Source organism: Lampetra planeri, chromosome 2 (assembly GCF_965212315.1).
Source record: "Lampetra planeri chromosome 2, kcLamPlan1.2.h2, whole genome shotgun sequence".
NCBI lineage: Eukaryota > Metazoa > Chordata > Hyperoartia > Petromyzontiformes > Petromyzontidae > Lampetra > Lampetra planeri.
In genome coordinates, this window is record NC_136108.1 from 10,840,201 (window position 1) to 10,853,604 (window position 13,404).

General features: G+C 40.4%; 1 protein-coding gene across 3 annotated transcripts in view; it reads right to left on the reverse strand.

Moving 5' to 3' along the window:
- The window catches only part of LRP2 (LDL receptor related protein 2), a 98,474-nt gene extending 86,514 nt beyond the window's left edge, over nt 1-11,960 (reverse strand). For all 3 annotated transcript variants that reach the window (XR_013587442.1, XR_013587443.1, XM_078606807.1), the window contains exons 1-3: nt 11,707-11,960; nt 4,195-4,302; nt 3,215-3,337 (exon numbers count right to left, since the gene is read on the reverse strand). Coding sequence is in view for 1 of the 3 variants with exons in the window: in XM_078606807.1 (XP_078462933.1) it covers nt 3,215-3,337; nt 4,195-4,302; nt 11,707-11,770 (295 nt within the window). In the remaining 2 variants the exon portion in view is untranslated. The remainder of the gene's footprint in view (nt 1-3,214; nt 3,338-4,194; nt 4,303-11,706) is intronic.
- Nucleotides 11,961-13,404: the final 1,444 nt, after the last annotated feature.

Below are 13,404 nucleotides of genomic sequence, written 5' to 3' on the forward strand. Positions count from 1 at the left end.
TAAATAAAAAATCACGACGTTTCGGAAGCAACACAAGCCTCCGTCTTCAGGTGGAACCGTCACAGCCACGACAGCTGTATCAAGTAAATGAGAGATCACAAGAAATACCACCCCCTATATATAATGGTTGAGGGGGGAAGGGCCAGGAACGGCAAACTTTTTTATTAATATGGTAAGGTGAGCCTTAAGACTAAGAATAGACTGCATAACAAAGGACTGAGCCTTTGTTATGGAGAGGTGCGGTTTGTAACTAACACCTAGCATACATAACAAAAGTGTGAAAAAAGAAAGCAAGTAAAAACTAAAACTGGTAAAACAACAAACTGGCTGTCTATCAATAACCTGTAATAGTTGTCTGTCAAATAGGATGGTCCAAATAAGTGTAGTTACATCTTTTTTGCATGGTTAATCACATTTTTCCAATGATTACTCAGTTTGTAACCCTCATCACGGTTCAAATTATGTCTGTGTTTGTATATTTGTATGGCTTCGTGTACAAACCTTTGATGGTAGCCAGGAAGTTTGCAGAGCACCTTGGTCTCGGAAAAGACAATTTCATGAGAGCCCACAGAGTTGTAGCAATGATCGGCAACGGCCGAAGAATCAGTTCTGCCGTGTTTCAGATCTGACTTGTGCTCGCGGACACGATCAGAAACATGACGTTTAGTTTCTCCAATGTAGCAATCACCACAACTGCAACTCAGTTTGTAGACTCCAGGATACTGTAAGTCAGGAACGACATCCTTCACAGATGGAATCAGATCACGGATTTTATGCACTGTACTGAATCGGACTTGGATCTTATGTTTGTTTAGAATTTTGGAGATCTTTTTGGTCACGCCTGCTATGTATGGTAACGTGATAGTTTTGGTCGGAGTTTCATGTGGCTGTTTCTGTATGGTGGGAGAAACAGCTTGGCGTATGGTGTGGTCAGAGTATCCGTTCATCCTGAGGGCCCGATGTACATGTCTTCATTCACCGGCCAGGTGGTGTTGGTCAGAAATGCCATGGGCTCTGTGGTATAGCGTTTTGATGAGAGAATTCTTTTGAGATGGGTGGTGGTGGGAATCCGGTTTCAAGTAGGAATCTGTGTGGGTGGCTTTCCTGTACACAGAATTCTTTTGAGATGGGTGGTGGTGGGAATCCGGTTTCAAGTAGGAGTCTGTGTGGGTGGCTTTCCTGTACACATTCTGACTGCATAACAAAGGACTGAACATTCTGTGTACAGGAAAGCCACCCACACAGATTCCTACTTGAAACCGGATTACCACCACCACCCATCAGTATTTTTAAAGGCGTTGCAATTACTTTTTTTAGACAGAATACTGGCATTAATTCTAGATTTGAAGCTTTCGTGACTGCAAGGATTCATATTCTTAGGTTTTTTCGGTAAAGTCACGTAGGTAAAATGTTTTTATTAATAAAAGTAAAATAAAACTAAATAAAAAATCACGACGTTTCGGAAGCAACACAAGCCTCCGTCTTCAGGTGGAACCGTCACAGCCACGACAGCTGTATCAAGTAAATGAGAGATCACAAGAAATACCACCCCGTATATAATGGTTGAGGGGGGATGGGTGGTAGTAGGAATCCGGTATCAAGTAGGAATCTGTGTGGGTGGCTTTCCTGTACACAGAATTATTTTGAGATGGGTGGTGGTGGGAATCCGGTTTCAAGTAGGAATCTGTGTGGGTGGCTTTCCTGTACACAGAATGTTCAGTCCTTTGTTATGCAGTCAGAATGTGTACAGGAAAGCCACCCACACAGATTCCTACTTGAAACCGGATTCCCACCACCACCCATCTCAAAAGAATTATGTGTACAGGAAAGCCACCCACACTTAATTAAGACATGTACATCGTGCCCTCAGGATGAACGGATACTCTGACCACACCATACGCCAAGCTGTTTCTCCCACCATACAGAAACAGCCACATGAAACTCCGACCAAAACTATCACGTTACCATACATAGCAGGCGTGACCAAAAAGATCTCCAAAATTCTAAACAAACATAAGATCCAAGTCCGATTCAGTACAGTGCATAAAATCCGTGATCTGATTCCATCTGTGAAGGATGTCGTTCCTGACTTACAGTATCCTGGAGTCTACAAACTGAGTTGCAGTTGTGGTGATTGCTACATTGGAGAAACGAAACGTCATGTTTCTGATCGTGTCCACGAGCACAAGTCAGATCTGAAACACGGCAGAACTGATTCTTCGGCCGTTGCCGATCATTGCTACAACTCTGTGGGCTCTCATTAAATTGTCTTTTCCGAGACCAAGGTGCTCTGCAAACCTCCTGGCTACCATTAAAGGTTTGTACACGAAGCCATACAAATATACAAACACAGACATAATTTGAACCGTGATGAGGGTTACAAACTGAGTAATCATTGGAAAGATGTGATTAACCATGCAAAAAAGATGTAACTACACTTATTTGGACCATCTTATTTGACAGACAACTATTACAGGTTATTGATAGACAGCCAGTTTGTTGTTTTACCAGTTTTAGTTTTTACTTGCTTTCTTTTTTCACACTTTTGTTATGTATGCTAAGTGTTAGTTACAAACCGCACCTCTCCATAACAAAGGCTCAGTCCTTTGTTATGCAGTCTATTCTTAGTCTTAAGCCTCACCTTACCATATTAATAAAAAGTGTGCCGTTCCTGGCCCTTCCCCCCTCAACCATTATATATACGGGGTGGTATTTCTTGTGATCTCTCATTTACTTGATACAGCTGTCGTGGCTGTGACGGTTCCACCTGAAGACGGAGGCTTGTGTTGCTTCCGAAACGTCGTGATTTTTTATTTTGTTTTATTTTACTTTCATTAATTTAAATGTTTTACCTACGTGACTTTACCGAAAAAAACCTAAGAATAAGAATACTGGCATTTATAAATGTTCAGTTCTGTAGAATAAATGTATTTTATGGCATTTTTTTTCTAGCTTTGCTAATGTTAGCATTACTCTGGGTGGTGATAATGCAGCGTGAGTTTTCAAACCTCTCTCAGAAGATACAGGCACCTATAAATAATGTAACGGAATATGACATTACATCACTCTGTTCCTGACAACTAGGGTGCTGCTTACACACCAAAACTCTATCTGTTTAATAGCATGTGTGAGTGAGGAAGCACTTTGATTGCAGCGTATGAAACACGGGACAGCTATGGGCAGGAGACACGGACGACGGCAAGACTGAACTCACGGCAGTTCTGGTGCTCGTCTGATCTGTCCGCACAGTCCGCTTCTCCGTCGCACACAAATGCGCGTGCGATGCACCGGTTGTCACTTAGACACCTGAACTGGAGCGTCGAACATGTTGCAGGGGCTGCAAATGCACAGAAGAAAAGTTTATGAATTGGCCTGCGACACACACACACACAATTCTTCATCACATATTATAAATGCAGTTATGAAATGCATGTAATATTGGTCCAATAGACCAAAATACCCTTGAGAGGGGCTCTCGATAGCGCCCTTCCACCAACTGCTCAGGGCTGCACCTTTATCTTCGTTACGTTTAAGAGTATTTGGCTGCAGTACATTTTCACGTGATAAGCCAATTCTTTGAGCTATCATTTGTTGCCAGGTAGGTTCTGAGAAAAGAGCTATAGAGCTCAGTGGGCATTATCTAGTTAAAATAAAAAAAAATGCAAATTGTTTGGTTTAGTTTATGTATTGTAAAATAATTATAATTATTTTAATATTGCTTCAATAAATCAACATGTCCATATTGCTGGTTGATGCTTTGAGTTACATGAAATATAGTATTTCTTTAATGCAAAATGCTGTGTAAACTATTGTGCAATATACTGTGCTTTCTGCCATAAAACCTAAATATAGTAATCGATTATTTACTTCACTTTTACATGTATAGCCATGGCAGCATTAATTAACCGGGGAGAGTGAGCCAGTGTGTTTTGTCATCTCAAACAAGGCTGCTCTTTGAACTGAAATGCTTTCCACTCTAATGAGGAGACAAGTGGTTTGGAGATCTTTGTTTTGGACAAGAATGTAATGAACCTGCTGCACAAGCCCTCCCCTGGCGCCCACCCTCTCCCCTGTTATGCTCTAGCTCCAAACAAAAATATCATGGCGGGTGCCCTTGTACTCTGTCATATCGCCTCCTGAGTATCGATGGAAGCATTCGTCGTAATGAACGTGCGCAAGAAGAGCGAGACGCACAGCAGCCTCTCTCATCTGAGTTGTCGGAGCAGTCGTTGATGCTGTCGCAGACCCAGCTGCGGGGAATGCACGCGCCCGAGCCACAGCGGAACTGCCCACTGTCGCAGCCTGGGTGGACAAACCAGCACATCATGCGTACACGTACATGTATTATACACATATACCAAAGCAACTCTCCAATGTGATGTCCTATTTTCGGTCAACATGCTGGAAGCTTCTTCACACGGACTGAATTCGTGACAAATAACATGCAGTGCAACGAGAAAACTAGCCCATCACACGTGTATATGTGTATATCAGAGCAACTCTTCAATGTGATGTCTTATTTTCAGTCAACATGCTGGAAGCTTCTTCACACGGACTGAATTCGTGCCAAGTAACATGCAGTGCAACGAGAAAACTAGCCCATCACACGTGTATATGTGTATATCAGGGCAACTCTTCAATGTGAGGGTATTTTCGGTTTCGCTGTGCAGCTCTCTGATATAGTCTTTGGTTGTACCGTGTGTCGTTCAGCATGATGTCCAACATTTTGCTGCATATGCTCAGAATTCAGTTGAATTCAGTTCTTGAAGACTCACAGCAAACACATTGGAGACTGAAGCAGGAAAGCACGACTTCAAAAAAAACCTACTCTGCAGTAAACATCAAAGCACTGAAAGGGAGAAAGAATCTATGGTGTAGGGAAATGGAATTAAAGTTTTTGGTCCAACAGAGTAGATTTGTATTTAATCATAACTCAAGAATTACAAGGTCAACATTTGAAACACACTGCTACCTCGATTGCTGTTCCAGTTTGTATTTATAAAGGGCCCTTTGCAACCTGAAGCGATTTGTAATAAATTTCGCTCATGTCAATAAATAGCATCATTGGTTAATCTTACAAAGCAATATACTTGCGCACGTATTATTTTTTGTATGTTTTTTTTATCATTAAACAGGCGTTTTCAACTACTTGTCCACCCTCCCTGTGCAGTGTCAGTCCCGCAGGCCGGTTGACAAAACTCCACCACCACGCGGGCCGCTGAAGGGCCCCGAAAACCAGAACCAGGTCAGATCTCACTCGCCACCGATGTTAGCCCTGGCTGAGAATCAAACCCAGGTTTGCCGGTTCATAGTACATTTCTTTAGAACTGCTTTTTGTATTCTTGGATCTTTCGGTAAAGTCACGTAGAAGGGAAATAATAAAAGAATAAAAATAAAACATAATAAAATTCTCACGACGTTTCGGCCACAACGCAAGCAGCCGTCCTCAGGTGAAGAACAGAGCTGTCGGAAAGACAGCGTCCTAATGACAGCCCTGTTCTTCACCTGAGGACGGCTGCTTGTGTTGTAGCCGAAACGTCGTGATAATTTTTTTATGTTTAATTTTTATCATTTAATTTTTTCCCTTCTACGTGACTTTACCGAAAGATCCAAGAATATGAATCCCTGCAGTCACGAAAGCTTTAAATCGAAATCTGCTTTTTTGTGTTTAGTTTGTTGTCCTTCCCTCCCCGAACCTCCGATAAGCACGGTTGACTACGTACGGTGCGATAAAAGCTCAACATACACATACTGCATGATCCACTGTGCCACTGCTTCACCCTTTGATAATTATGAATGCGATGTGAAGGTAGTGTTGAATGAATTGTAAGCTTTTAAAGTAACAGTTGGCCATCCTTAGCTGCTGCTCACTACTCGTCTGCCAGCCCTGACCGCCCTGAAGTCATCGTGTTAATAATGATGGCGAGGTGAGTGCAGTTCTGCGGCTTAACTGTGTATACTATATACACTTTTCTTGAGCTCTTTCTAACGCGTGTTACTTTAGACTCGTCTATTAACCTACATTTGTAATTTTTTACGGGTGCATCTAATGTGGGCGTTTACGGGTTATACAACAATCTTCACGAGTCTCCTGTACATTGAATAATTAACGTCACATTTTCTCAGCCAGATAAGCTGACACACACTATCATTAGCTGAAGTGTTTGTGTCTCACTTATGATCAAAGATAACATTTCAATCATTAGATTTTATCCTTAAGTGGCACCGTTTACAAACAAAATTGTATTTGTGTGTAAATCGGAATGCCTAAGTATTCGCTTATGTGTATATGTTTACAGACTTAAGATTTAGAAAATATATACTGCAATAAAAGTGCCTACAATAAAATAACTATAAAATAAAGTTACGCGTACTTATTTCGTCTATGGCATATTGGAATCCGCATTATATAGCATATGCATTTTTATTTACATGTCATATATATTATATGTAAATATATATCAATAAATTATGATTGCACGAACTAGTTATACAAAAATCATACTTGTGAATTGTATTTAAAGATATTGTATCAAGTCGTACATTGAATTCTCTAAAGATTTAAATTACCAATATGTGCACTGATTTTTCACTGCTATATTTCTTTTCTGAAACGTAGTTGCTGGGCACAGGCCCAAAATCCCCAAAACGTGAAGAGGCCAGCAACTGTCAGCACCATCAGAGGTACAACAGATAAGAGTTAACACATTTATTTACTTGAGCAAGAATAGAAGAGCCTGAGAAAAGAGAAGATGGGAAGGAATTCCAAAGTCGAGCAGTGCGAGGGAAGAAGCATTAAAGAGAAGAGTTTTGACATGCAGTGTGTTGGTTGAACACAGTGTGGATAAGACGCCAGAGTCAGTCTGGTAGGTGTAATCCCTTAACATTAAAGCAGGACTCAATGAGCGAAGGGGACCGGTATCCATGGTATAAGAGTCATCAGGAGGCGACTGACGATCGTGAGCGAGTGACCGGAGGGAATTTGTGAGTGCTGGATCATCAATCTCCCTGACTGCTTTACGTTTTAATTATATCAAGTACAGTGAGGTAGGACGTGGGTGGTCCACCTTCCACGTGACAAAGAGCTGTAAGTTTTACATTGTAGAACATTAAGTTTGTTGTAAAGTGGACTTATGACAGCTTGGCTCTAGCACAGAATGACTACCCAGTAAAGTGCACAACGCACTGACATTAAAGGCACGAATGAGAGCCACTGGGTCAAAAGCGTTTTGTTCACTCCCCCAAAATTCTCCTTCCAACCTGACCCTTAACCTCCAATAGTCTACTCACACACCCTTAATCATGCTTAGCAATGCTAAGTCCGCTGTCCTGAATCTAGACAAAAAAGTTTCAATGGCTCTTTTATAAATGCCTTCCTGACCTATAAATAATGATCGACGTAATGATTTTTTTCTTTACTTGGGTAGAATATCATAAATACTGCACAGTATATCAGAATTATAACCACGTGGCCTGAATGTCCACATTAATGTGGCACCTAACAATGGAGATTTCTGCTAATAAAAACAAATGTTGTCTATTTTAGAGCATTAAAATGTCTGTTTGTCAATTCCCAGCTAATGTTCTGACTTAGAAGGTAAATCCCCTTGCTTAAATATATCAATAACAAACTCCTAACAAAACTGCTAGTTATTTTTTTTATGATAAATACCATTTTAAGACATAACACCACATTTTACAAATAAAACATTTAAATCCGTCCGATGTTTCTACCAACTATGAAAAGAAAATGATCATATATTATTAATATATGTTTAATGTTATTATCGTACAGCGTGGAACGCGTCAACATCCCGCTGCATAATTGCGCTGCCCTTGGGTAGCGTGCAATGCCATTATAGATATGCTTTCGTTAAGCCGCACAGACACGTGTTCCTGCCAGCTGTCAAATTCGGCAGCCCCCCCAACCCCCCATGTGCCGCAGAAACCATTCTGACAGCGTTGTGCTATCTCTCAGGTCGGGGCTCTGGGATTCTGGTACCAGGCCTCTCCCTGTCTCCCAAAGGGGCCAATCCTACTGATAGCATCGTGCCAGGGAGGGGAATGTTACTGCCTGGTAGTTCCCTTTTTGCTATAAATATGCATTACCTGGAATGCATCTGACTGATGGATGCCTTGAACTTTGGGATGGAGGTAACTTTTGTGGAGCGTATTAAAACATTGTTTAAATTCTTGTCATATTTGACACCTGAGCTGTTACAAGATACTATCGCAAGTTTGTGTTGTATTAGTAAGAGAGACATTCTGTTTGCATAAACATATATAATATATAATACATATAACACAAACCTGAAATGTAAGAATAACAGGTGTGTTTTTTGTAGCTATGCTCTTGTGTAATGCGTGGTCACTGTTGGTGGGTGTTTACAGAACTTTATGCCTGTGGAATGTTTTCCTTCTCTACTACTTTGAACATGACAAAGCAAAGTGACACTGCCAATAGAGTGCATGGTGTTAAGTTTAAACGTGATTCAGGTGGGAATGAAAACATTATTAAACAGTCATTTAAAACATTGATTCGCTAACCACATGGACCTTTGAACAATTCCTGTGTTTTTTTAAGGGAAATAAATTACCAAATTCTATACCCCCCAAGCCCCCCCTACTCCCTTCTCATTTAACCATTTACTTTGTTACCAATATCAGAAGAAGCCCTACCAAGCACAACGTTTTATGCGCCGTCAGCATAGCAAGGGTTAATTAGTTATGGAACACTTAATCGTGTGAACCATACCAATCTAGCTAGACTCCCAAATTTTGCATAACGGTTAATTAACCGTTCATTGATCAATCAAACTACATACAAACATTCTCCCGTATGTTGTACTCAAAACGTTATCACCATAAAATCATGGATTAAAAAATTAGTGATTTGCATCACTAACTGTCATCCGCTTGTGGCCAGTTAGCACAGACGCACGTAATAATGTGGCTCTGCGTAATGAAATTGACTCAAGAAAGCATACATTTTAAAATAACATTGTTAGTTTAACACATAGGCTTTTGCGACCAATATCACCCATGATACAGATATTTTTTTGGGTTAGATCCCATAAATATAAAATGTGTCGTTAAACCCGCCACCACCCGACACAGCCAACGAGTAAGGTATGTCACGTAAACAGAACGTGGCCAATTCGTCACTAGTACAGCACACCGGTGTGTTGGAGAGCCAAGCCACAACATTTACAATCTGAGTATGACGTTTTGCCAGTAATTGATTAAGCTATTTGTAATTACTGGTGATACGTCCTACTCAGATTGTAAATGTTTTGGCTTGGCTCTCCAACACACCGCTGTGCTGTACTAGTGACGAATTGGCCACGTTCTGTTTACGTGACAAACCCTACTCGTTGGCTGTGTCGGGTGGTGGCGGGTTTAACGACACATTTTATATGTATGGGATCTAACCCAAAAAAACCTGTATTATGAATAACATTGTTTTGAGTTATTGCAACCTTAAAGGGTTTGTTGTGTACACCATACCTGTCAACCCCTTATCAGTGCCTGCCTTATTACAGACCAATTCAGACCTTATTGGTCACTCCGTGCCCTTATACATCTCAACGTTCATCCTGCAAAGCCCGTATTGACACGGCTGTGCACCTTATAGACCTGAAACTCAATTTCCCTGTAGAAGAATACGGGTAACCCGTATGGGTTGACAGGTATGTATACACGTATAATTCAGAGGTCACCCTGTTTTTTTAACACTAGAAATTGTAGAACACACGAGGCAATGTGTATACTATATACTTTAAAATGCTGTACTAATATATTTAGCATTCCCAAAATCTAGAGTGAGAAATGTATAGACAAATGTATAATATTAATAACAAATCAGACATATGGTGCCGTTTGTCCAGGGATCACTATGATTATGATCACACAATGATCAAAAGAGAATACGAACATAAAACATTGTTACATTTCTACACATAATTTCTTACCACATTCATTCAAATCTATCGTAACTATAACAATTATTTGCAGCCCTTTGTCAGTCCACTGCTTGAAAGAGGGTCTGCCTATGCTGGGTCGGTCATGAGGATTGTTTGACCATACTTCATCACGCTGGTCTCTCTGCAGGTTGGTGAAAAACTGGTTGACTTATCAGTAATATAATTAAGCACTGATGTTAGCCATTGGCAGGAATCAACGAAGCTCACTAAGTTCATAGCACCCTGAACTAACCGCACTAGTTTTCGCATAATTAACTGACATATATGTTTCACTGGTCTCTATCCTACAGAACATTTAAGCACTACCCAACAGCATAACAATGCAACATATTTTTCTGTTCCTTGCAAAATTGATTTCCTCTTTCATTCCTGGTAAGACCATTTACATATTAATAACGAAATGCTTGCTACTGGCTTAATAAACAAACGGATAAAGGGATTAAGACTGTGGGTCTAGTCATGTGTATTCAACATGTCAGTTGGCAAATAAGGTTAATGAGTTACTACTCAGTAATTAAGAGAAGATATGTGGTGACATCAATAATCAATGGGTCGATCTTGGCAGCCTTGGTAGCAGTGCTATTACCTTCAGCATACATTTATATCTCTTCGATAGTCCTCACACTTAAATTTAGGAGTATTATGTTTTAATTAATCGTTCGATTTAAATTTGATTTCAACTAATGTAGTGTGTACATCTAAAATAATAATTATCTCAGCTTCCCTGAATAAACTGTTTAAAACGTAGGCTTTCGCGACCAATATTACCCATAATAAAGGTTTTGGGGCTAGATTTCGTAAATATAATTGTCTGTGTCAGGTGTGGCGCGTTTAACGACACATTTATATTTACGTGATCTAACCCAAAACCCATCTATTATAGTTAATACAATAGCAGACAACCTGCCACCATAATTCTTTGACCTTATTCATGACAAAATGTTATTCATTACCCTGTGGACTTTATACTTGGACCTGCTGACACAAATTATTTCTCAACGTACTCCTGATGAGATATAAAGCAGGGTTAATTTGACGAAGCAGCAATGTATTGCGTCAAAACGATTTAAATTTCAAGCCCATATTTTGCAATTAGCTTTTGAAACAGCTTTGGATTTACTACATTGTATGAAACATCACGTAAAATAAACACATCTATTCACACTTACTGATAATGCATCCAAGAAGGAACTGTTCATTCTTTATACACCTGTTTTTGATTATTCTAAATATTAAGTTTTCCTAGCTCATGTATTATTTTAGAAATAAAGCAACTAATAACTACATGATACTAGAATAGGAAAAGTGCATCTCAAACAATGGTTATATAAGTTTCCTTATGGTATTAGTTGCATAAACTAGACAGAGAAAGTAAATGCCAGTGTTGTATACAACAGATCAAAATAATATGATTTAGGTTGATGATTTTTAAATGTCAATTATATTAAAAGCGATATTTCACACTTAGAGCTAATTTGGAATGTTTGCAATAAATATCACGGAGCATACTGGCATGTAACACTGATTCGTTTTTATCGCTTCGAAGCTCCTGAGTTTTTTTCCGCACCTGCAAAAAAACACATCAACTAATTATGAATGCCCTTGTATTTGTTTTGCACTCAAAACAGCCACAGCACAAACTTACCAGGGACCTGCCGTGTGTAATTTTACAAGACACTCCTGGCACCCGCTAAATCTTCTGGCGCCTGCATCATCTCCTTACCTTGAACAGCTCCACTGAAAATACTGCAAAGGATCACGACAGTTATGAGGAGGTGGCCAGCCATTACAGCTGTCACACCAACTCTTTGAGATTATTTTGCTTTCCACGCTAAGGTCAGAATGAAATTCTGCTTGCTGAGCTTAACACATAGGGCCGGATAGAGTTGTGTGACCACCCCCTCCAGCAGAGGCACGTCTCCTTGGCGTCCTGCAGAGTAGTATCTTGGGGAGATCGTGAGTGTGGGTGCAAGATGCACTGGCATCTCGGCCTTATTTGAGGGAAGTCGAGATGTTTAAGACCCGCCCCCAATTTGACCTCCCCCTGCATGCGACGGACTCCCTCTATGAGCTATTCTCTACCCCCCCACCACCACCGCCCCCGACCAACACCACAAAGTGCCTCCCTTCCTCTCCAATAAATATCTAAGCCATGCCCTGGTTGCCCATCAAACGGGAGGCCAGGATTAAACGGTGGTGCCACAACAAGTTAATGACACACTTCATTTTCCACAACTCTACTGTACTCCACTTTCCTACGACTAAATAGAATTAAGTAAAAACGAGCTTTTTTAAAAAAAAGGTCGTCCTTTAAGTGAAGTCATCTCGGAATTCCAAAATCTGCCTTTGCGAATGTTCCAAATTGGTCCTGGCATACAAATGTAAAGCCACGACACTGTGCACAGCAAGCCTCGTATTAAAATTTTTTTTTTATTATGTTCAATGTTAGTCGATGTGGAAGAATAAAAAAAATCGGCGTGTTTGCGTCATTGGGCACATTTTCTTTTTTAACATTCAAGGAGTCATTGAGGGAGGGTCGCGTGTGTTGGAAGAGAGGAGTGGGGGCTGAGAAGAGGAGGGAGCCGCGGGACGCGTGGTACGGCACGGTACCAAAATCCGCCCCGGGCGCGCTCCAGTGGAGAGGAGAGCAAGCAAGCTCTGCTCTCTCAACAACATTCACGCCGCTCGTGCAAACCACAACCAACGCGACTCGTTTGTGGCTTTCTTACCAAGGCTGAGAATTGCCTCGTTAAAAGCGCTGTCTATGCAAATCGCTTCTCTTGAGGAATTCATTTTTTTTACAATTGTCTTTATTCGTGTCTTCCACGGTACAATACAATTCCAGCAAAAAAAAACGGTCACGAGCATTTAAACACTTGTTTTTGTGATCTTACCCGCTTTTTATTGAGAGAATATATGAATGAGTAGAGTATTTTTTTTAATCGAATAAAAAAAGCGGGGAGACCAGTGGGGGAGAGGGGGAGTGCTTTAAAAAACAATTTAATCCAGGTGTTCTTTCATCATCGTTTAAATACATGTTTTCTCTGTGAGAGGTGAATAAAAAAAAATCCTGAATGAATGTCCCTCTATATAGTGTTTACGTGATTCCCTTTTCTGAAAAAATAAACATGGTTAGCTTTGACTTAACATTTCATTTATGAGATTAATAATGAATATTATAACATACTATTTCCCTCTATCATTGTTAAGTTTTACGTATGCATCTGGTCAAACCTTTCGCACATAATAAACATAACGTCTGACAATGTGTGCCCTGCCCCTCCTCTGTTGGAGCTGCCAGTTTGTAATCGGATAAAGAGGGCTGAGCATGGTGCCTGCAGTTACAACCGGTGTAAGATTCAGAGCTGTTTTACCCTGTGATTCTGAAAATTCCTCAGGTACTTTTCTGGGAATCACAGTG